The sequence below is a fragment of the Trachemys scripta genome, chromosome 4 (genome assembly GCF_013100865.1).
Source record: "Trachemys scripta elegans isolate TJP31775 chromosome 4, CAS_Tse_1.0, whole genome shotgun sequence".
Taxonomy (NCBI): domain Eukaryota; kingdom Metazoa; phylum Chordata; order Testudines; family Emydidae; genus Trachemys; species Trachemys scripta.
Window position 1 is genome coordinate 8199899 of NC_048301.1, and position 23745 is coordinate 8223643.

Below are 23745 nucleotides of genomic sequence, written 5' to 3' on the forward strand. Positions count from 1 at the left end.
GTCACTCTTTTTTTACTTCTGATGCCTCCTTGATCACTGAGCTATGAGCTTCTTCAGATAACAGAGCTAAAAACCTTCTTCTACAGCAGATCCTACTCACCTTCCCATGTGTAACCGCTCTGAATCCAATGGGGCTATTCAAGGGAGTAGGGCCAACAAGGTTTGGCCCTCTAACATTGCTGTTTTCTTAGGGAAACCAGTCAGAGCATTGCACAGTCAGGCTCTTCACTTTACCAACATAAACAGTAACATGCTCACCTACATATTTCAGAAGGGGGGAGGGAAGAATGAAAATGCAGGACAGCTAAATGAGCCCGGCTGTGGAAATTTGAACTAACACGGTCCCTTAATTTTTTTCTGCTTGGGGGCTGCTGTTGCAAAGTCAATCTTGCAAACACTTACAAAGGTACTTTAACTTTGCTATCATGCACTTCTGCCCACCCCCTGGACTCTACTGCCAGGAGCATCCCCCAAAGTAGAAAGGAAAAAAATAAGGAGAAAAGACATTCAAAGATAGAGCAAGCCGGCACCAGTCAGTAGCTATGGCACATTCTCAGCAGTTTGCACTTTCCAGGGTGTGTATCTCAAAGTGCAAGCTAATGTTTTCTGCTGTCTATGCACGCTCTGCAGTCTTCAAATGTTCATGCAACTGTTCATTCCTTTCTTCCCCCACCCCAGACCTAGCTATGGGCTGTGATGAGGTGCACAAGCTCTGCCTTGGGTGAGGGCAGCAAAGGGTTAATGATCTGGCCTGGAGACAAGGAGTTAAATCAGGAACACCTGCCAGAAGCATCAGCCCTGGATGGAGGGTCCTCCAGCTGCAGTAAATAATCAAAGGGGACCTGGATATAAAGGGAGGAGGCTGCCCTAGTGAGGGGAAGCTGCAGCTTGGGAGGGAATTGATGACATCACAGAGTGATCACCCTGTGAGTAGGGGAGACTATCTAGGTTTCCCTAGGGAGTGGCATAGACATAGGTATTTTTCCCTCTAGTTCTGTCCCTAGCCTGTAGACAACACAGGCAAGGGCACTTTGTTGCTTGTTTTATTTGCCTGATTTAACAAACCTGCCTTCCTTTTGTGGCCCACCCGATGTGACCTTTGCCCGTGGGCTTGCGTCTCAGAAGACTATTTATATGCCAAGTTCCAAATCTCCTTTCCCCCTCTTTAAATGGGGGGGGGGGGTGTCTAGTTTTTCATGGTGTGGAAAGTAAATATTTCATATTCCCAACTCAAAAACGGTGAAAAGGGACTTTGCTCAAAGGGATTCTCTTAGAAAAACCAAGAGTCTGTGGAGAACATCACCCTGTCCAGTGAATTCTTAGCAGAGCTATGAGTCTATGAGCCAGCTGGGTTGTAATTGAAACTGTTTTGCAACCCTCTCGGGCTTGTTTTGCTGTGAAGGAAATGCTGTAATAATGTTCTGCATGTGTATACAGAAACACTCCTCATCTGAGGCGTGCGGGGTGCTTGGGAGGTAGTGGATAGATCACGGGACTGGGAGTCAGACCTGACTTTAAACTCTGCCCTGACCCGCTGTATGACCTTGGGCAAGTCACTTTCTCTGTGCCTCTGGTGGTTTTTTGCTCCTACCCTTGTGTCTTCAGATAGTAAATTCACTGGGCTAGGAAGTGCCTCCTGCTTAGAGTTGCCTGGTGTCCGGTTTTTGACCAGAAAGTCCGCTTGAAAAGAGAACCTAGCAGTGTCCGGTCAGCTGTATTGACCGGACACTAAGTCTGGTTACTGCGGGCGGGGGAATAGGGGCAGTCTGTTGCCCAGTCCTGAAGTGGCAGCTCCTACGGCAGGATGCGTGCACCAGCTCGGGCCGCAGGCAGCCCCTTTGAGGAGCACGATTTGCAGGACTGCAGCGGAGGACAGAGTGCAGGGGCCCATGGCGAGTGGGGTAAGGAGCTCTCAGCGGGCTGGGAACGTTCCCCAGGAGGGAGGGAGGTGAGCTGCCCCGCCCCGTGCTTTTTTCCTGTTGTGCTCTCAGACTGCCCTGGGGCACAGGGGGGTGGGGAAGGGGGCTGCTGGGCTACTCCTGTGTGGCTGCAGCGCTCTTCTGACCTTTACTCCCAGGAAGCCTGCTGGAGCTGGGGTTCGCACGTCCCTTGGGGCTACTCACGCTGGAGTTGGGGGTGCTCATGGGGAGAGGTGCGAGTGGGGCCTTGGAGACAAAGTGGGGTGGGAGGTCTGGTTTTCAGACATTGGAAATTTAGCCACCCTGCTGCTGCTGCATGTTTGGACAGGATCTAGATCAGGATCAAGGGGAACCTGAGCTTGGTTGGGACTTTTAGATGCAACTGCAGTAGAAATGACTTGGTCTTCCCTGTGGCTAGACAGGAATGGCTCCTCCCACCACGGTAATGCAGGTTCCGCTAGGGAACACGGCATTCAAATGTTAGCCGCTGATGACAAGCTTTTCACAATGAAACGGGGCAAACTTACCCAAAATAGATCCCAGCCAATGTTCATTGGCTTAAAAAAGCCTGCCCTGTACAGTCTATTGCACTGTATAGCATGTCGTGTAGGAACGCATCGGTAGCCAATGAGTTCATTTTATCATCCATTTATCTACCTTGGCCAAACGTTTTCTTCTCTGAAAGAACTCCAGGTGTGTGAGGAGGAGCAAGTCTAAAGTTTAAATGAACTTGCCCTGTACTCTGAACAGCAAAGAGCTCCACAGGAAAGCGATCTTGTTTCCTCCCATCTCTTGTCTGTATTTCTCTGTCACAGCGGTTCACTGCTAACCGCAAAGCAACAATGTTTGTCAGTTTACACATAGATTAGCTAGTGTAAACGCTGACTGCTGTACGAAAGGCAGACTCTGTAACCCAGCGAACTCCTTCCAGCATCCAGGCTCCTAAATCAACAGAGGAGGTAAACTGTAAGCAGCGCTTGCTCCGGGGCGTGGCAGGACGCAGTGAAATGGGGAAACTGGGGGTGCACTGGTCCTTAAAGGGCTCACTTCTCCAAGCAGATCTCCAACAAACCATCCTTCAGCTACAAATCTAATAGAATTGAATGCCCTCTGCAATTCAGTGAGGAAGAGTCCAACTGCTGTTGTAGCTCTGTATAAAGTATTGTCTAAAGGGGCTTAACTTCTAATAAATCTCAGAACGCTAGCTTGCGTCTTAAAATGTCGTCTTATAATTTCCTTATACAGCTCTGTGTGTGTGTGTGTGTGTATGGCTCTATAATCTGTGTGCATATCACACACTATAGATAAAATAGAATACATGCTGGGGTGCCGGAGCATGATTTTACAGTTCTAATAGCAGGAGTGTGGAGTGGTTGCATAATTGAACTATGCAGGCTTTCCCAACTGAGGGCCACTGACCAGGTTATACCAGACCACAGTCACGTATTCAATGTAATAGATCTCCTTCATTTTAAAATATTTTTTCCCCTCTTGCAATGTTTCTCAGTCCGTTCCTGACCCACGTGAATTCAAAAGTCTTGTAAATAAGGTAAATGTAGTGTAACTTTCTTCCTAGTCTAGTGAATTGGAATCTGTATTTGATTGGTCAGGGTACCTATCAGTCATCCTCTGATGCTTATGACTAGACCGGGCATATTTATGTGAGGAATGAGACAAGTGGAAGGAATTTCTGTCAGAAATCCTGAAACTCTGCCCTCCTAGGCTCACCCCTGTTGCAGTATGGAAAAGTGACTAGGATAAAAATCAATATGTCATCTCGCCAAGCGTCTTGGAATAACCTCACCCCCCCCCCCCAGTACATTCTGCCTTTCTGAACTGAGTTTTCAAGCTTGCTGATCCTCTGAATGATATTTTGACATGTCTTGGTTTCCAAGTAACGTCTGTACCATAACAGTCAGTCCATGACATGGATCGAATGTAAAGTGTCAGTCTAATCAATTGTTTCTCTCTCTTTGTCCCCCTTAAAGGTATTGACTATTGAAGATCGGCAGACCTTCCACTAGAGAAGCAACTCCCGGAAAAGACCGTTTTGGTAAAACGCTTTGTTACTTAATTCTAAGTGAAAAGGGTAGATTGGGTGTGGAGAAGGCCTGGGGATCATGAGGTGTGTTTGTGGCGAGAGCTCTTCCTCGCAGTTCAAGGTCTCCTTGAAACATGCATCTACCTACCAGCCCAAGTCCTGGACTCGGTGGATCCTCCCCATAAGTTGCGGGAGGGTCATTTAGCCGTGGGCAGGCTTGTGCCCGCCCGGTTCCCAAACCCAGTATGAGCGTTCTTTGCTGCTTGCTCCTTGTTGCTACCCCCAGCATACCCCTAGCCGGACAGGCCTGAACGGGAACGGCACTGCAGTGGCTTCATGTCAGGCTCTGGTTTTCTCTGAGCAGGCCTGAAGATGAGTTCCTGAGTTGAAGGATTTAACACAAGCGCTGTAGCATGAGCACCCTTGAATCCTTCCCTTTAAGCTGGCTCAGGCTAAATGGCCAAAACTAGACCTGCCGAGAGTTTTCAAAGCCAGCGGGAGACCCCCTTGAGGGGTGATGTTTTGAAGAAATGCCTCTTTGACTCCTTACTCGTTATCACTCCGAAGAAAAATATGGCCCGTAGAGAATACAGAGCTGACTTTAGGTTGGTTTTTCTAGCCCAGAAATTCATAAAAGAGAATGCTGTCCTAGACTCTTGGTGAGTGTGTCCATGGAGAGGATAAAATATCTGGATAGTCATTGGCTGGGAGAAAGTCGGGCATTCTCACTCTCTCTAGCTGGGGGACATCTGGGTTCCAATCCCTGCTCCAGTGACTGTTTGTTTAGACCAAGTGGAACATCTTCAGCCTGCGAGATTGAGAGAGACAGACCCGAATAGCCAATAGCCTGGTGGTTTGGGCACGCCCCTCAGAAGGGGCAGAAGCAGAGATTTGAACTTGGCTTTCTCACATCCCAGGTGAGTGCTCTCACCACGAGGCTAAAGGCTATAAGGGTGGCGTTACCTCTTCCTCCTCTTCCCTCAGCTTTTGTGAATTGAGCCCTTCATTTTATTAAAATACCTGAAATGAAATCTTTCAATTCTCTAAAAATTTCAGTTTCAGTTGGAGACAAACTGATTGTGTGGAGTTTTTTTTTCCAGAACTGCCAGAAATCTGAAAAGTCAGTTTATTCTCCTAGCACCGCCTGGGATAGCCCAATGCACTTCAACTGTGTCCCATCTCTTACATTGATCATGTTTGTGCTTGAAAAATACTAATCATGCTTAAATGGGGCCCTTGCTGGAAAGACGCAGACACTGTTTTTCTGCCCAGTGTAAGCAGAGCCAACTTAGAAAAGCATGCTTTATAGAGACAGTGTAGACTTGGCAACATAATGAACGCTTGCAGTTATCCTTTTGTAGGAAACCCTAAAGAAACAGGAAGTGACAATATCCTGTTTTGCATCTAAATGCTCACTTGTTGTGCGGACAATGCAATGCTAGACCATGCACCATGTCGGTCTCTAGAAATCAGTATATTATAGTCAGCTACTTAAATGCACGGATGTATATTTCCTAATTATTTTATAGTAAAGCTTGGTATTTCAATACAGTATAATGAACCATAATGACTGATATTACTGCTACGGGCAACTTGAAAGACACTTCAAGCTGTCGACTAGAGAACTTGTTGAAAACATCCGTTTGCTGTCATGTGAAGTTGAAACTGAGAGGGGCTTTTATAGTAGGTGCTATTTTGTTCCAAGACTGGAGGAAATGCTTGCTTGCATTCCGCACATAATTATAGCGTTGTTGTTTTGATTGGGAAGGTAGTGGGGAAAAGTTTCTCCATTCGTGATGATACTTCTCTCCCCTACCCACCTGGAAGTGAAAATCCTAATACTGATCCGCTCTCTAGAAAGCTTGCTGCAATACACGAACAGTGAAAACACCATTGGGTTTACAGCTCATCTGCATCAGAGCAACAGCGCTAGCCGAAAGAGCAGGGTTAACAGCACCACTTACTGCTCAGTGCAGTTTAAGAATCTACCCTGGGGAACAACAAAGTGATTGATGGTTACAGCACTGAAGAGACAGCCCCATCAGAGCTGTAAAACTAAAGTATGTTCCCGCCTGTCTCCAACCCCAGATCTCCTTCCCTTTCCAGTCACTGTCCAAGTAAGGATATAAACAGTGGGCCTGCTTCTCTCACTTAATGCCAACTGGCGAATCCAGATTTAACTTCATTTGGTGTCATAGTGGTTTTCATAGATTCCAAGATTCTGGGACTGGAAGGGACCTTGAGAGGTCATAGTCCAGTCTCCTGCCCTCATGGCAGGACCAAATACTGTCTAGACCATTCCTGATATACATTTATCTAACCTACTCTTAAATATCTCCAGAGATGGAGATTCCACAGCCTCCCTAGGCAATTTATTCCAGTTTTTAAGCCCCCTGACAGTTAGGAACCTTTTTTCCTAATGTCCAACCTAAACCTGCCTTGCTGCAGTTTAAGCTCATTGCTTCTTGTTCTATCCTTAGAGGCTAAGATGAACAAGTTTTCTCCCTCCTCCTTTTAGATACCTGATGTGATGAGGGAACAGTGCCCGATGCTGGAATAGCGCTTCTAGCTCTGGGACCCTTATAATTTTTGACTCCTCACCACTGTAGACACTGCAAAGAGGAGGAACATTGTCATGGTTCTAGCAATGTCACTACAGCCAGGATTTACATCTTTTGAGGCCGTTTACCTATATAAAAATGGATTGGGACCGCATTAAACTTAACACACACAGCCACATCTCTGTTAATCACAGACGCCCTTTATTAGATTCCATGGCACTTGCAGCAAATCCAGTTTTAGTTCCCTGATGTATTGCCTTACTTCACTTTGTTTCCACAGCACATCTGAAAAGCGCAACCGGCACTCAGATGGCCAGCAACAACACCGCCAGCATAGCACAAGCCAGGAAGCTGGTGGAACAGCTGAAAATGGAGGCCAACATTGACAGAATAAAGGTAAAGCATGATTGAAGGCAACTGGGTAATTAGCATGTTCTTTGTGGTTCCATGAGGAGTCTTCTGCAGCTAAGACTCCCAAGTCGTAGATTTTAAGGCCAGATAAGACTACTGGAGCCATGTAGTCAGACTTCCTATAAAACACAAGCTATAGACTCGAGATCTAGTGTCCCTCAAGTCCTAGAGCTCTGTGTATTTAGCTTATTGAACAAAACATTGAGTCGAATTGATCATGGCCTACAATTACCTACACGGGGAGAAGAGATCTGATATTGGAGAGCTCTTTAATCTGGCAGACAAAAGGCATGATCCAATGGCTGGAAGTTGAAGTAGGCAAGTTCATACTGGAAATTTTTATTTTTAACAGTGAGGGTAATTAACCACTGGAATGGAGTAGCCAGGGGTGTGGTAAATCCTCCATCACTGAGTCTTTAAATCTAGACTGAATGGTTTTTCTAAATGTCAGGTTAGATCCAGGAATCTCACTGGATAAAATCTGGGGCCTGTGTTCTATAGGAGCACAGATCATTATGATCATCAAGTCCTTCTGTCTTCAAGTCTGTGATGTTAACAAAGTTCCCTAGCTTTCTTATTCGGTGATGGATACTTTGCTGGTGTGACCATGAACTGTACAATGGGAAAACTAGAAGGTTTGGGAAACTCCGTTAAACTAGTCCTAATTATATGGCCTTTTGGGAAACAGGAAGACGCTCTTTCATGATGAATTGGTTCTGTTTGAAGATGACTGCAGTTGAGCGTCTCATTTAATATATTTCAGACACTTTTGTTCTTTGGATAACATTGTTAATGCATGAAATTGGGCTCAGTGGTGTACCCAGACTTGCTTAGAGAAACGCAACAAAACAAAAAGCAAAGTTATCCTTTCAAGTCTCTTTTTCAATGGACAGAAGAGTGATCCCTTTGGGGAGGGATTCCTCTGCGTCGGCTGCATATAGGTCTTTTGGTGCTGGTCCGTACGTTGTTACGCTGGAATAATGAGCCCCTATATTGTCCATTTGAGTTGTTGTGTGGGCACAATTCTGCCTCTACCCCTCCAATATTTACTAAGTTCTGTCCTTAAACTGTGAGCTCCTCCGGGATTGGGCTGTCCCTTCCTGATTTGTCCAGAAAGCCCCTAGCACATGATGAATGCTACCATAAACAACAATTACAATTGTGATCATGGACAGATTCAGTTTTTAAAGGCCAACATTCCAAACTGGGTGCCTGTATTGAATGTGTGGGCACAGACACGTCAGGGTGCATGCCAAATAAACAGCTGCTTGCACAAAAGGGTAATTATGCAGCTATGGCCTTTTTATTTTTGTGTGTGTGCTGCTGAAGCACCATTCTGATGCATGCAACTGCATGTTTTTCATGCTCAGCTCAGGTATATATTAAGAATCTTGTCTCCCAAATATGTGCAGGCTTTGAAAGGCGTAATGAATCTCTGCTGCTTAAACTGTGTTCTGTGTTGTCTCAGAAAGTTGTCTCCAGAAACCTGAACCTTTTGGGAGCAGAGTCTTGGAGCATTCCAGTTTTGTTAAAGGGAAACGTAGCTGATTCCAAAGTGTGAAATACCAATATCTGAACTTCAGCATTTGGTAACGTCCCCTCACTGCTCAAGAGCTTCCACTGAGCCAGGTTCACGTTCTTAATAGATAAGAGGGAGGGATAGCTCAGTGGTTTGAGCATTGGCCTGCTAAACCCAGGATTGTGAGTTTAATCCTTGAGGGGGCCACTTAAGGATCTGGGGTAAAATCAGTACCTTGGTCCTGCTAGTGAAGGCAGGGGGCTGGACTTGATGACCTCTCGAGGTCCCTTCCAGTCCTAGAATCTATGAATAACCGTATACAGTCAGTGACTCCACTGATATTTGTTACCATAGCAACCGCAGCCCTCCACTGGACGGGTTCGACATGGTATAAAAATGACATGCCACTTCCCTTTCTTTAATCGTGAATAAATATTGTCGCATGTCTTCTTGCAAGCTATTTGCAGTTGAGTGTGTCCTGCACTGAGTGTGTTTGTAAGATCAAATCAGGTAAAAGGTGTTGATGGATCAAAAACCTGCCTGTAACTAAAGGGAGATAAAAATAGATTTGCAGACCGCATAGGTTTTCTCTTAAAAGTCTTTGCTAATAGATTTGTGTTAGCTGTTAAATGCCTCGAAAAGAGGCTGCTTGGTTGGGGGAAAAGAACTAGAAGGCTGGATTGCCTGAAAGAGATGCAAATGAAAACCATCTTAGCATCAAAAGAAATGAACACCATGTTTTGGATAGTTGATGTATAAATGCCTTCTATTGTGTGGAAGTTGTTTGGGATTTGCACACACGGGACATCAAAGATGCTACAGCAAAAATGTACTTTCAGTATAAAGCTGAAGAATAAAACGGAGACCTGCAAGTTACCATTTGATCAGGTGATCTTCTTTACTCTGTCCAATCTCCCAGCTGGCCTGCCCTGCCCTCTTATTGATATCATCAGGCTCCTGAAACCCAAAAAATAAACTGGGCTTCAGAATTGATTACATGTGCAAAAATCTGTGTCTGCTCCTAGCAGTAGAGGGTTGGGTGGAGAGTGGCCCTGCCGTAGGTTTTCAGGTTCTCGGAGTTGGAGGCCTACTCAGCTGGCAATCAGATCAGGTGGAGGGTCCCCTAGCCTCCAACTCTGGAAGATAACAGGTGGAATCTAAGAGCTAGGCGATGAGACAGGAGGTCTTGCAGGGTAAAATAACCATAGCAACAACCCGTCCACAAGGAGACTTGTGCAAAGATTTACATCGATTGTTCTTAAGTTTAGACTAAATTGGGAAATCTCCAGGGAGCGGATGAAAGTTTGGGACGCTGAACCTGTGTCAGTGATGAGGGGGTGACCAACCCATTTATAAGCCCTAGAGAGGATCTTCCACATTCAGAGTGGTTTGTGGACTTGTTGCCTTATAGCAGAAGTTGAGTAAAGTCATTATGTGCCTTCAGCTGGGCGGGGCACTCCAGCTGAGGTCTGCATTTAGAAAATAGAGAGCATTTGAAGCAACAAATCCTGCTTCCTTGCCTTCCTGGTAAGGGCATTCTTTACACTTGGAAAGAAGCCATGTCCTTCTATTCACTGGGCGCGCACACACAGTGTAAATGCAAATACTCCAGATGAGGAAGAAAAACAATGGAGGTTCCAGTTGTTACACCACGGGCTATCTAGGAAGGGTGAAAGTTCAGTTTACCTTCTATTTCCTGCTTGCAGGTCTTCCCTCAGTCTTTAGTTAGGCAAATTCCACTTGCATGAGTAAGGACTGAATAAAACCCGAGCAAGGATCTCCACTTTGGCCCTAAGGGTACCTCTACACTGCACTTAGACACCCACAGCTGGCCCATGCCAGCTGACTTGAGCTGGGTCTGTTTAATTGCAGTGTAGACGTCCAGTTCGGGCTAGAGCCCTGGCTCTAGGGCCCTGGGGGGTGGAAGGGTCCCAGAGCTTGGCTGCAACCTGAGCCGGAATGTCTACGCTGCAATTAAACAGCCCCTGAGCCCCGTGAGTCCAAGTCAGCAGGCGTGGGCCAGCCGCAGGTGGTTTAATGGCCGTGTAGACATGCCCTAAGTGACCGGTGCAGTTGGGACAACACTTTGGCACTAAAGTTTGGCGGTGATTACAGCCGCTAGAGAACAATCCCTTTTCAAAGTAGAAGAGTCGTGCAGTTTAAAGGGGAATTTCCCCCGTTGGTGTACCACTTTAAAATGGATCTTAGAGTTCAGGAGCACTTCAGATTCCTAGCCAGTTACATTCTACGGTCACTCTTACCTAAGGGATGATATGAATGCCAAGTAGTGAACAAGGACAGGGCTGTGATTGTTGTAATGCCGAGTTAGAAAGTCCATCGATTGGTAGTGAGTACAGTGAAGGAGCAAGCGGGAACTTCAGGCAACTTCTCTATCTTCCATTCACCTAAATAAGATGCTTTAATTTAGGGGGACCAGACAGCAAATGTGAAAAATTGGGTTGGGGTGGGGGGTAATGGGAGCCTATATAAGAAAAAGACCCAAAAATCAGGACTGTCCCTATAAAATCGGGACATCTGGTCACCCTACTTTAGGTGCTCCCTCCTTTGTGTGCTCTGAAGTGGAGGAGCTCCAGACAACGTAGTTCAAGGCTTATACAGAGTGTGCATTTATTTTCAGGTGTCAAAAGCAGCGGCAGACTTGATGGCGTACTGCGAAGCCCATGCCAAGGAAGACCCTCTCCTGACCCCGGTGCCAGCTTCAGAAAACCCCTTTAGAGAGAAGAAGTTCTTCTGTGCGATTCTGTAAGCCCTCCATGAGCCTGACATGCACTCGGCCCGCTCTGAACACTGATGTAGCATTTTTAGCAATGTGGACAACTTTCTAGTCCACAGAATTTAAAAAATAACAAGGCCTGGAAGATCCGGAGATGTGCATGTTTAAAGAAACTGGTCACCTTTTTGGGGAATAAGATCTACATCGTGAGGCAGAAGATCTGAGGTCTGCAGAGTTACCGAGATAGAAAAATATGTAAAGATTAAATGTGTGTCACTTTTCTGCTCACAAAAAAAACCCAACAAAAAACAAACCCTGGTTTGATTGTTCCATATTTAAAAAAGACACTTGTGCTGAGCAAGGTAAAGGTTGAGGCTGTGTATAACCTCCTTGGAATGATTATCGTTGGGTTTTTCCAAATAATACTTATTTAAGTTGAATTGTCAAATATCACAACAGGCTAGATTACTATTATATTACTTAATGTTTGGTCTCGTGCTTTTTTTGTTTTTTTTTGTTTTTGCATTAGAGTAACACAGAGATGGATGGGATTCCTCAAAAGATAACAAACTAAACCGTTTAGCAAGGGCTTAGTCAGTATACTTCACATCTGCAGTGTGAACACTGTCTGTCTGTGTGTTTCTCGCAACCTCTTACCACGACTTCTAACACTTGTATATGGTAGCTTCAGTTGTAAAAGTAAATCGGGTGTTGTGATGGGTGCTTCATATTTTTGTGACTACTTTTAAGTAATAGTGCATGAAAAGATCCCTGTGTTCAATCCATTTAGAAACTTCTATTGTTTGGAGCCACATGCTGGTGGAAGACGCTGTAGAGAAAAAACAAAAGATGTTCTGACAGCAAAGAGAAAATTACTCTAATGCCTTAGATGTGCCTGAAATACCTCTCATCTTCTGTAGGGTTGCCAGCTACTGAGAAGCCTATTCCTGAAATCAGAACAGTTTATATGGGGAGTTTAGGGTCACTCAGATCCATGGAGGTTATAGGGTAAAACCAAGAAGAAAAATGATATAGGTTTATTTTGACTAAATTGTCTCTGGTCCTCCCCTACCCTTCTGTGCCTCTTCTCTTTACCCATGTTTCTCGATTTTTAATATCACCTGATCTATATTAATGTTTCACAGCAGCACGTCTTATCTGAATCATGTCCCTTAAGCAGCGTGACAGAGCCAGCCTACAGCAGGCCTGCTGCTGTACTGTGCTAAGTGGCTGATCCAAGCATGGCTTGATTCAGAGGGGACCTCAGATGGAAGGCAGTGCAAATTTGTCCACCCCTGTGCAATTCTCTGCTTCCACTATATTGCCCTCAATGGGTATCTTTTCCCAAATCTATTGGCTCTAAACCACAGTGTTTACAAAACTCCCTCTGCCATCGAATCTGACTGCTATTTTCAATCCCCTCTTCCCCCACTCATTCAGAACAGGCTTTTACTAACAGAAGGGCCATAGCACTCTAGCCAAACAATGGCAACATGCAGATCGCAAATGTGCATATGGTTATAATAGCGAGAGGACTCCATACTGAAGGACTAAGGGTGATCTATCAACCACTGACGTTTTTGTTAATGTGTTGGACTCCCGTTAGCCGGTCACTAGCCATCCAGCCCTTTGTGTGCTTTCACCATGTATTTCTTACCGCTTTAACCTCCCATCACGAAACAAAATGAGTCAAGAAAATTGGGTGCATCTTTAAATAGAGCACCCAATTATAAGGTGGTATATTGACACGACATACCTCGCACAGCTTAAGGTGGAAGCTTGCAACTTCCTCGCTTTGTAAATATCATGCTTTGAGTTGCTGTTCCAGGTGGGCCTCCATTAAAGCCTCCAAGCTGGATCATGAGGCATTAAGAAAGATGGCGAGGTGGCTCTCTAATCGATCGGCTGAGCCCTGCTAATCAGGGCAAAGCCAAACCATCAGAATGGTGTCCTGGTGGACGCACCCAGTGCTTTGCTTACCTATAGCCTGAAATTGACAAATTTGTTTAATCCGCTTTAGGAAACTTGTCCTAACCAGATGTAGAGCGAGAAGATAAGCCCAGAGGCTACAAACATCAATTTGAACACCATAAACACCTAATATTTCAGGTGGAGGCTGAGGCCGTCTGAAATGGCCCCATAAAGAGCTCAGAGAGGCAGGTTACAGTATCAGGTACAGTATGCGACTCCAAACATACCGTGAGGAGATTCTACTGCTGTTTAAATTGGGTTCTGGCCTTTGGCCTGAAGCGGGACTGCTGCGATTGCAAAGACACCCATACGCCTCACACCTAAACAGCATTGAGAGAGGAGCTGTCATATGCCACTGGTGCAGGAGTGAGAACGGCTCCAGCTTTCCAGGCTATTCTGAACCCTTAGAACACTTCCATTTTTTGGCTCAAAAACCCAGCAGCTATACGTTTAGGATAATTCCGGATCCATGGCAACCCTGTTAATATGAAGTTCCAAATCAGGGCTGAGTTCAAATTTTTGTAGTTAAAAGGACAACCGAGTCTTAAGGTACCTGTCAGAAAATCTTTATAGCCCCTAACAAAGTGGAAATTGTTTTTGACTAACTCTTTTCTACTCTTGCATCCTTGTGTACAGGCGGAAGGGTTTCTGTAGCGAAAACCACTTATTGTAACAGTGGATATTCTCTCGCTGATTCTTGGCATCTGGGAATGTTTATACAATACAACCAGTAGCTCAGTGGTGTATGACTTGCCTTGCTAGCTTTCAAATACAAGATCCTGTATTTCAATCTTTATACTGTATGTTTGACTAGCTTGGGTTTCATTTGACCAATGAGTAACTCTACAGCTGTTTTCACTTGTGTTGGTAAAAACAATGTAAATATATTGCAACTGTACTTTTTTAATAAGATCTACTATAACTGACAATGAAGCATAGCTTAACTAGTCAAGACCCTAAATGTCACTAATCCCGGAACAGTACTCCAATCCTGGCAGAAAATTTTGTCATAACTTTTTAATGACTTACATATTTTACAACTTAAGTTCTTTAAAAGAATGCTCCATGACATTTTAAATTACACCAAAACATTCATTCAGTATCTCTTTTGTTACAGTTACTACTTCGGATTTTTTAAAATTCTTTTTAATTGGGGACGCAACCAGAAAATCTCACCCTAGTATTTATATTTACAGAGACCCACTTTCACTAGCAAAGTAGAAATTTTACCTACCAAGAAAATTTTCCCCTATAAAAAAGTAAAATATTTCAATATTGAAAATATATTGATTCTGTATATTCAACATGGTATACATTTGTTTGATATACTGAAGGTCTTTTCAATAAAAATATCCTATGTACGGGAATGTGATTTTCCCCCTCCCCCCCGCTACAAACTTTGTTCATAGCAGTGGTGAGTTGCTACATGTACATTATGTCATATCAGCCAGAGAGGTGGATGCATCTTCCTACCCAAGAAGCTATCTGTTTGCAGGAAGAGGATCAGCGTAAATGTCAGTGGGTGTTTTCTTTTTTGTTTTTCAAACAGGGAAACTTGAAGTTGTGATGTAGTGCACACGCTCATCCCATGTGATCAATGTATGTGTATGAAATAAAATTTTGGATTCGTTTCAAATATTGTCTGTTTGTTTGCTTTTTAAAGTAGCAGTCAGGGTTGGTGAGTTTTTCTTCTTTTTCACAAGTTAACTCTCCCGTTTCAAATATTGTCTGTTTTGCTTTTTAAAGTAGCAGTCAGGGTTGGTGGGTTTTTCTTCTTTTTCACAAGTTAACTCTCCTGCTCCAAATGACAGAACCAAATGTGTTCAGGATATGATGTTGGTTTAGGGAGCTTTCCAAACTAACCGTAAACCACATCCTCCTCCTCCTCCCCCCCCCCACCGCCCCCTCGGTTTCAATAGCCGCTTTTGTGATGGTGTGAAAGGGAAAGAGGCCTTTCAGAACCTCAGCTTTCCCAGGACCCTCTCTAAGACGCTGTTTGCTTTAAGGAAATTTCCACTGATGTAATTACGCTACTGCAACCCCCTGATGTGGACATGCTGCCCCAGAGCTTACGCTGACACAGTTTACTTTGGGGTGTTACCAGCTTAAGCGGCACAGGTGTAAACCTGTCTTTTTGCCAGTGCAGCACATCTGTACAGGTGTGACTACCCAGAGGTAGTGCAAATTGCCGGTAGGCAAGGCACAGTGGGTGGTAAATGTTTAGAACCTACCTCCTATAGAGAATGGTGACTCTATCCCACTGCAGGGAAGGCCAGTTGTCATCCTCATTCCTGCCTTGTTTCTCCCTCAGTACTCCTAAAAGTAAAAATGAAGTCAAATGCGAGAAGCAGCAGCTACTTAATCCTGGGGGTGAGAGGGTATTGCCAGCCGGATCCTAGCACCTGCCTCTGGAAGAAGCTGATGACTTGACTCAGCTACTCGACACTGTCGAAGGCTTTGGAAATGGAGGATAAATTCTTGGCTATATGAGTTGCCTTCCCCCGTTCCAAAATCCCTGGGACCCGTAATGGAACTAGAGTAGAAAGCCCCGCACAGGAGGAAATGACCAGTCTGCCATAAGTAAAAGATACCGGGAAGCAAAGGGGGTCCCAAGTTCACCTCCCCATCTCAGGCAAATGCTTTTGTTTTCCAGAAAAAGGCAGATCTCTGCTCTTGTGGGGGCACACGTTCAACCTTTCCAGGACGAGACTCCAAATTCCCAGCTGCTGCATGGGAGCTCTGTGTGAAACACCAGCTTAGTTTCACTCACTTAAACTGGCCCAGCATGTGACCGTGCCCCTGTGGAAATAGTCCAGATTCCATTCTTTTTCACCAATGAACTGCCTCCCCTTCCATGCAAACAGACAGCCACCCCGTGTGTGCAGCTGCCTTCTTCCTGGGAAAGATGGTGCACTTTGTTTTCCCACCCTCTTCTCCTAACATCTTCACAGGGTGAGTGGCTGCTTTACTTCCCCTGGGTGGACAACATGCGTGCACTCTTTCCCAGTCCAAAGGAAAGGCTCCTGCTCCCTGTTGCAATGATCTTCCAGCAGGTCAATGTAAGCTCCTTGTACTGTCTTTGCGTCCTGTACAGTGCCGAGCATGCTGGCATTTAACATAACTATTAGCCTCTCTCCATAGCAAGAGGAATTAAATCAACATCTATCTTGAAGGGTGCTGCATTCCCCTGGGGCTCTCTCTATTGAAGCACAAACTGGAAATGGAATGTTTGCTCAGGGGATCAGTAATGGCCCAGGATACAGAAGCTTTCACCTTTTGGTCATAGGCTCAGATCTAGGACAGTACAATAGTAACAAACAGTCTTTACTATACAGAAGAAGTATGTACAGAAATTTAGCTGGTCTCAGCTCAGTTGTTCCTAGGGGATGTGTCCACCTCACAAAAGCTGAGTAATTAACTTGTAGTGAATGATTTGTTTCCGGTTAATTTAGTGTCTTTGTTCCCCATATGGAAAAGAACGGTAGAATTTCACTGGGAAGATACCAACAGAGTTCCACAGAAATGAACGTAAGAACGACCATACTGGGTCAGGCCAATGGTCCATCTAGCCCAATATCCTGTCTTCCGACAGTGGCCAATGCCGAGTGCTTCAGAGGGAATGAACAGAACAAATATCAAGTGGTCCATCCCCTGTGGTCCAGCCCCAGCTTCTGGCAGTCAGAGGTTTAGGGACAGCCAGAGCACGGGGTTTTGTCCCTGACCATCTTGGCTAATAGCCATTGACGGACCTGTCCTCCATGAAGGTATCTAATTCTTTTTTGAACCCAGGTATGATTTTGGCCTTCACAACATCCCCTGGCAACGAGTTCTACAGGTTGACTTTGTGTTGTGTGAACAAGTATTTCCTTTTGTTTGTTTTAAATCTGCTGCTTATTAATTCCATTGGGTGACCCCTGGTCCCTGGGCTATGTGGAGGGGCAGATAATCATTTTCTCCACACCATTCATGAGTTTATAGAGCGCGATCATATCCCCCCTTTAGGTGTCTCTTTTCTAAGCTGAGCAACCCCAGTCTTTTTAACCTCTCCTTGTCTGGAAGCTGTTCCATACCCCTAATCAATGTTGTTGCCCTTCTCTGTCTTTTCCAAGATATATACTAATCTATCTTTTTTGAGATGGAGCGACCAGACCTGCACACAGTATTCAAGGGGTGGGCATGCTATGGACTTATATAGTGGCATTATGATATTCACTGTTTTATTATCTATCCCTTTCCTAATGGTTTCTGTTACCTTTTTGGACTGCTGCTGCACATTGAGAAGATGTTTTTAGAGAACTATTCAGGGTTCTATATAAGGAACTCTATGTGATATTCTATACCTTGGGGGAGCGCCCTGTAACCTCCATATTCCTCATTTCTATATAATCATGATCGTGCATATAAAGCCTGCCATGTGTGGTATCAGGGGAAAGGTTATGATCTGCTGAAAGTCACTGTTCTATCTAAATATGTATATCATTAGTGCACATGAAGTTATGAGATTGTGTTGTATGCTTGTCAGTAACACATGCTGTAAGTTGGGGAATCGGCCAGATATTATCGCCCCAGAGACAACAGCAAGGAAAGTAACCAACGCCTGGGCAGGTGTCAAACAACCATCAACAGCCATTGTCCAGCAAAGGAGCTATAATTCAATGACTCACCTGCATAAGGCTACACCAGGGGAATTGCTCAATCTTGCCTGGGGACTCAGCAATGCCCACCAGACTTGCCTGGCCCTGGACTTGTATTCTCCAAGCACATGGACTAAGGGTATAAAATAGAACACAGGGGCCCCATGCTTGGCCTTTCTCCTTCCCCCACCTCTGCTGCCAGTAACAAGGACACTGAGAAGACTGGAGACTCCAACAGAGGGGACTGGCCCAGGTTTCAAGGGTGAAACCTGTGTACTATGAACTGCAATATACAGTGGGGCGAGAAAAACTGCTTAACGTAGATATTGCCCAGTCTAATAGGGTTGAGAATTTAGACCGGGGTTGGCAATCTGCAGCACGTGAGCTGATTGTTAGTGGCACTCTGCTGCCAGTCGGGGTCCCAGCCGCCGGCCCCGCTCAGCCCGCTGCTGGCCTGGATGGACGGAACCCTAGGCTGGCAGCAGGCTGAGCGGGGCTGGTGGATGGAACCCCAGACCGGCAGCGGGCTGAGTGTCTCAGCCCGCTGCTGATCTGGGGTTCCGTCTGCTGCCCGCGCTGCCGGTCTGGGGTCCCAGCTGCTGACCCCTGCCAGCTGGGGTCCCGGCCGCCAGCCCCGCTCAGTCCACTGCCAGTCTGAGGTTCTGTCCGCCGGCTCCTGTAAATGTAAAATGTATTACTGGCATGCGAAATTACAGTAAATAAATGAAGACTTGGCACACCACTTCTCAAAGGTTGCCGACCCCTGGTTTAGACTAAGTGCTTCTATTTTATTTTTCTTTTGATAAGTAACTCTGACATTTTGCCTATCACTTAAAATCTATCTTTTGTAGTCAATAAATGTGTTTAACTCCTTATCTTTACCAGTGAGTTTGCCTGAACTGTTTGGTAAGGGTGTTCACTCAGGTTTGCAAAGGCCAGTGTATATCCACATTCCATCAATGAAGTGGTGAACCAATTAATAAATTTGCACTGCTCATCTTGAGGTACAAGGCTGGGAGCTGGTGCCTTTCTCTGCATGATTTGTGAGTAGCTCTGGGAGCATTCATGCAATCTAGCTGGGTGTGGGGCTCCACATGCTGAGTGATAGCTCCTGGAGGGGTTTGCTGCTTGTCACTAGCAAAGCATTGGGAGAGACAGCCCAGGCTGGAGAGTTAAGGGGGCACAGCGGTCTCACGGCTGCAGGTTGCACCCCAGGGATCCCGTCACACTTTTGAATTCTGTAGGCTTTTATAGAGAAGGATACCCTTTCATTGGTGCTTTGCACCCTCCTATAGAATGCTATAGCAGGGATATAATTCTCTTTTAAATTCTATGCCAGTACCAAAAACCTCTAGAAAAACTAACAAGATCAAGAAGACTCCAGAATTCCAATTGAATTCTATAAGGGTCATGATTTTTCAGTTTTATTGAATGCATTTATTAGAAATTACTTGGTGAATGATTTTATGAAGAACTCTTAGAAGTGACCCAGGAAGGTTTTAGGCTGCAGTGTGTAGTCAGCATTTGAAATACAAGTTGTGTTGGTTAATTTTGCTTGGCTATACAATATGGTTCAGTTTCCTGAATGGATGAGCTCTAAGAAGGAGGTGTCAGTTTCCAAGTCTCTTGTTTACAAATTGTACTGGCACCATTCTGAGAACGACATCACTGTTATTTGGTGCTTCTGCTAACAGAGTGGCATGGAGTTTAAACGTAGCAGTAATATTTATGGTATGATGTAAACTACACAGTAGGATCTGTTATCTTCAGTAGTCACCAGGCAGCAAAATATAGGCATTTCCAAAGCTGTATGGGCCATTTCTGAACTCTATGCCCTGGAGACTACCTTATAAGTCAGGAGCGATATGAGTTAAACAATTTTTGTAATACAATTTGGTGCAGAGACTTTAACTCAGCTGAAGTTACTTTAAATTCACTCTGGCGCAACAATGGCCAAATAAAAAGGAATTTTTTGCTCACAGTGAAAACTTGGTTAGAAGCCATGTTATCACGGCATTTTCCTTATCTGGTAGCTTAGCTTCCAGGCACCTTAATCTGCCCAGCTGGAAAAATAGGACCTCCCTGAACAGTGGATGTTGAACTGGAGTTGAACCATTTAGGAAAATAAATGTAAAGGAAAAGATGCTCAAGGCTAAAGCCAATAAAAGGAAAATTCTTATTTCATATCCGTGGGCCTTGCGAGTTTATTATAGGAAGAAGACTGCATTGGTGAGTGTCTTAACAGAACTGCTCAATGGCCATATTTCTCCTAAAAGATAGAGACAGTGACAGTAGGAAGTGGATTGTAGCAATAACAGGAAAGGTATGAAGAGAAGAAAAAGGTGTGCAAAATCATACTGTGTGTAGCCCTTTTAATATTTATTTTTTAAATGCCAGGTAGAAATCTAACTTTCATCCTCATCCTCCCTTCTTTAATTTTGGTCATAAAACTCCCTATTTAGACAGAAAGCAGTGTTTAAGTTCAGCTCCTAAAAGATGCATATCGTATCTAATTAAAATGCTATGAAAAATATTACTATAAATGTATCACACTTTTCTTACAAGGAGTCAGGTGGCACCTTAAAGACTAACAGATATATTTGGGCATAAGCTTTCGTGAGTAAAAACCTCACTTCTCCGAAGAAGTGAGGTTTTTACTCACGAAAGCTTATGCCCNAAATATTACTATAAATGTATCACACTTTTCTTACAAGGAGTCAGGTGGCACCTTAAAGACTAACAGATATATTTGGGCATAAGCTTTCGTGAGTAAAAACCTCACTTCTTCGGAGAAGTGAGGTTTTTACTCACGAAAGCTTATGCCCAAATATATCTGTTAGTCTTTAAGGTGCCACCTGACTCCTTGTTGTTTTTGTAGATACAGACTAACACGGCTACCCCCTGATACTTTTCTTACAAATGCACTGTAAAGAAAGTGTAAGTATTCTCACACTTGCTTCTTATCAAACTGTCTGTACTGAGCTATCTTGATTATCACTTCAAAAGGTTTTTTTTTTTCCTCTTACTTAATTGGCCTCTCAGAGTTGGTAAGACAACTCCCACCTGTTTATGCTCTCTGTATGTGTGTATATATATCTCCTCAATATATGTTTCACTCTATATGCATCCAAAGAAGTGGGTTGTAGCCCACAAAAGTTTATGCTCTAATAAATTTGTTAGTCTCTACGGTGCCACAAGTACTCCTGTTCTTTTTGAGGATACAGACTAACACGGCTGCTACCCTGAAACCTGTAAAGAATCAGGAATTATTACATTTCTCATAAGCCCTCTGCTGGCCAGTTTGGACTTCTGCAGGCAAATTCTTCATCCACCTAAAGTGGGCAGGTAAGGGAAACTCAATTCTTTCTCTTGTTCCCTGGCACAACAGCCTCATTACCCGTCTATCTCTGAGACTCCTACATACACAGCCTAACTTATGCAGTACTTACCAAGTTCGGTGGAGAATGCTGTAGCCTTTGAAATATGAAAGATAACACTTGTTCTATTCTTCTTTGAACTCAAATTCAATAGGTGATGAAAGCCAGAGCTCCATGAATGTACATATATTTTCTTATTTATAAAAAACCCACCCAAACTGTGCTTGGCACTGTCCATATGACTAAGTTAACATGGTCCTCGCCCTGGAGGTTTCACAGTCTAAACAGCCCGTGACTAGATAAGGGACAAGAAATAGGATGTACCAAAAGCAGACGAATGAATAGTGGTGTTAAGCATGCATCTTTTTCTCCCAGGATTTATTAAAATAGTTATAATTTGTAAATACTTTGAGAGGATAATTCGGGCATGTAGACGTCTCAGAAGAAAGTGTTTGCAAGGAGAATGTGCAGTCAGATCAGCTTGGGAAAGGGCTCAAAAAAGGTCTCTCTCAACTTTTCTAGACTACTCTACCCTTTTCGGGAGTCTTTGTCTTGCGTACCCCAAGTTTCTCCTCACTTAAAAACTACTTGCTTACAAAATCAGACATAAAAATACAGAAGTGTCACAGCACACTGTTACTGAAAAATTGCTGACTTTCTCATTTTTACCATATAATTCTTCAATCAATCAATTGGAATATAAATACTGCACTTACATTTCAGGGTATAGTCTATAGAGCAGGATAAACAAGTCATTGTCTGTATGACATTTTAGTTTGTACTGACTTGGTTAGTGCTTTTTATGGAGCCTGATGTAAAACTAGGCAAATATCTACATGAGGAGTTGATGTACTTCCTGGAAGACCCCCTGCGTACCCCCAGGGGTACGTGTACCCCCCGGTTGAGAACCACTGCTCTAAACCCACAGGATCTCCTGGAAGAAAGCAGGGAAAAGAGAATAAGAAAGGGCACAAGAGGGGCAGTTAGACATGCAGTTTCGACAGAGCAAAATGGGCACAAGCAAAACTATGAGAGCAGAAATGTAGGAAGGAGCTAAGTAAAGCGGGACCTTGAAGTCAGGGAGAAAGACCTTCAATGCAAGGGTTTGGGGACATCCGTAATGGAAGATAAAGAGAAGCTGGATATGAATCAGGGACGTGGGCAAGCTGTGTTTTGCAGCAGCATTTGGATGGATTACAGAGAGGTCAAGGCTGAGAATGAGGGTGGCCAGCGAGAAGGAGGTTATAGAGTTCAAGTTGAGAGACTACTAGGGTGGCATAGTTGGGAATGGAGGGGAAGTGACCGCACTCATCTTTATGATGAGCCTGGGAAGTTCTTTAACTAATTTCCCACCTTGTCAATTGATCGTTAGAATTTTGCCTTCCACACCTCACAGCTCCTCTGAGTCCTAAGCAACCACACATTGTAGTTCCCCTCCTTCTCATGCTTGAGGCACTGATGCTCACCCACCATGCTGCTAACAGTGAGTATTTGGAGGCCTCTCTAGAAGTGACCCAGGAAGGGTGATACAGAGCACAACAAGGTGTTTACAAGGCTGAGTGCATTTGTCTCTGCCGCTTTTCCTTCCCTGATGGTCATTTCCTCCCTCACTAAATTTGGGGCCGTGCATAACAACATGTAATGCTGTCAGCAGACTTCTGGGTTGATCCATTCATGTTTTTTTCTCCATATATTGTTTATTTTTTAACAAGGATAATGTTAGTTGTTGTTCATCACGCTGTAGTAGGAAGAGGGCCTGAAACATAAGACCTTGTATCAGAGGCCTGAGCTAAAGTAGTGGTCAAAGCTTTGGTGGTATAAAGCAAAGTTAGGTTGTGAGCAAGAGGTAGGCCCTGCTCACAGAATCTGTCAAGAATGGGGCTAATATTGCAGAAATACTCATTCCTAAGAAGTGCTAGGCACAGAATACACCCTCAAACACATTCCAGAAGGGTGGCACCAGAACACCTCGATACCAATGCATTCCCCAAAGAGAACAGGAACACGCTGACCATCTTAAAGATAAGGTCGGGATAACAACATAATGAATAAAAATGTTTTGATTAAACCAACATGTACAAGATAATGGGTGGCATTTAGCCATGTCAGAGCGACAATATGTAACTTGTTTGTATCAGGGTATAAAGACGTATCTCAGAGGGAGTGTCTTTGGCCAGACGAGGGGGGAATGGAAAGTCCTGCCATTCACTGAGCTGCGTCCATTGTCAGGGGCATACATGTGCTAATATAACTGTAGACATTGATCCGGAGAACTAGGACCGTGCTTTGCCGACAATAAACCTGGCCAGGTGCCTTCGTACCTTAATGGATCTTGTGGTCATTGGGCGGTTTGCTCGAGGTCTGCTGGGCCAGCTGTCTGCGCAGAACTGGGACGGCACACAGGGAGAACACACACATATGCAGCCAAACATCTGACACGTGCACGTAAGTTCTTTTTTGGTTTTACTCTTGAGAGCTCATAAACATTAACATGAAATTCATATTGATTTATTGTAGATGCCCATTGAAGTATTGCTAAACTATTCTATTTATTATTTGTATTGTGGTGTTGCCTAGA

At 44.4% G+C, this 23745-nt stretch overlaps 1 protein-coding gene across 4 annotated transcripts in view; it reads left to right on the plus strand.

Annotated features, from left to right (window-relative positions):
• Positions 1-14792, plus strand: part of GNG2 (G protein subunit gamma 2) — a 90932-nt gene extending 76140 nt beyond the window's left edge. For 3 of the 4 annotated variants that reach the window (XM_034768009.1, XM_034768007.1, XM_034768010.1), the window contains 3 exons: positions 3908-3972; positions 6802-6917; positions 11090-14792. In XM_034768009.1, the coding sequence (XP_034623900.1) occupies positions 6831-6917; positions 11090-11218 (216 nt within the window). In that variant the 5' untranslated portion in view covers positions 3908-3972; positions 6802-6830 and the 3' untranslated portion in view covers positions 11219-14792. Of the gene's footprint in view, positions 1-2791; positions 2879-3907; positions 3973-6801; positions 6918-11089 lie in introns of those variants that run through there. The other variant, XM_034768008.1, reaches the window with a different exon arrangement.
• Positions 14793-23745: the final 8953 nt, after the last annotated feature.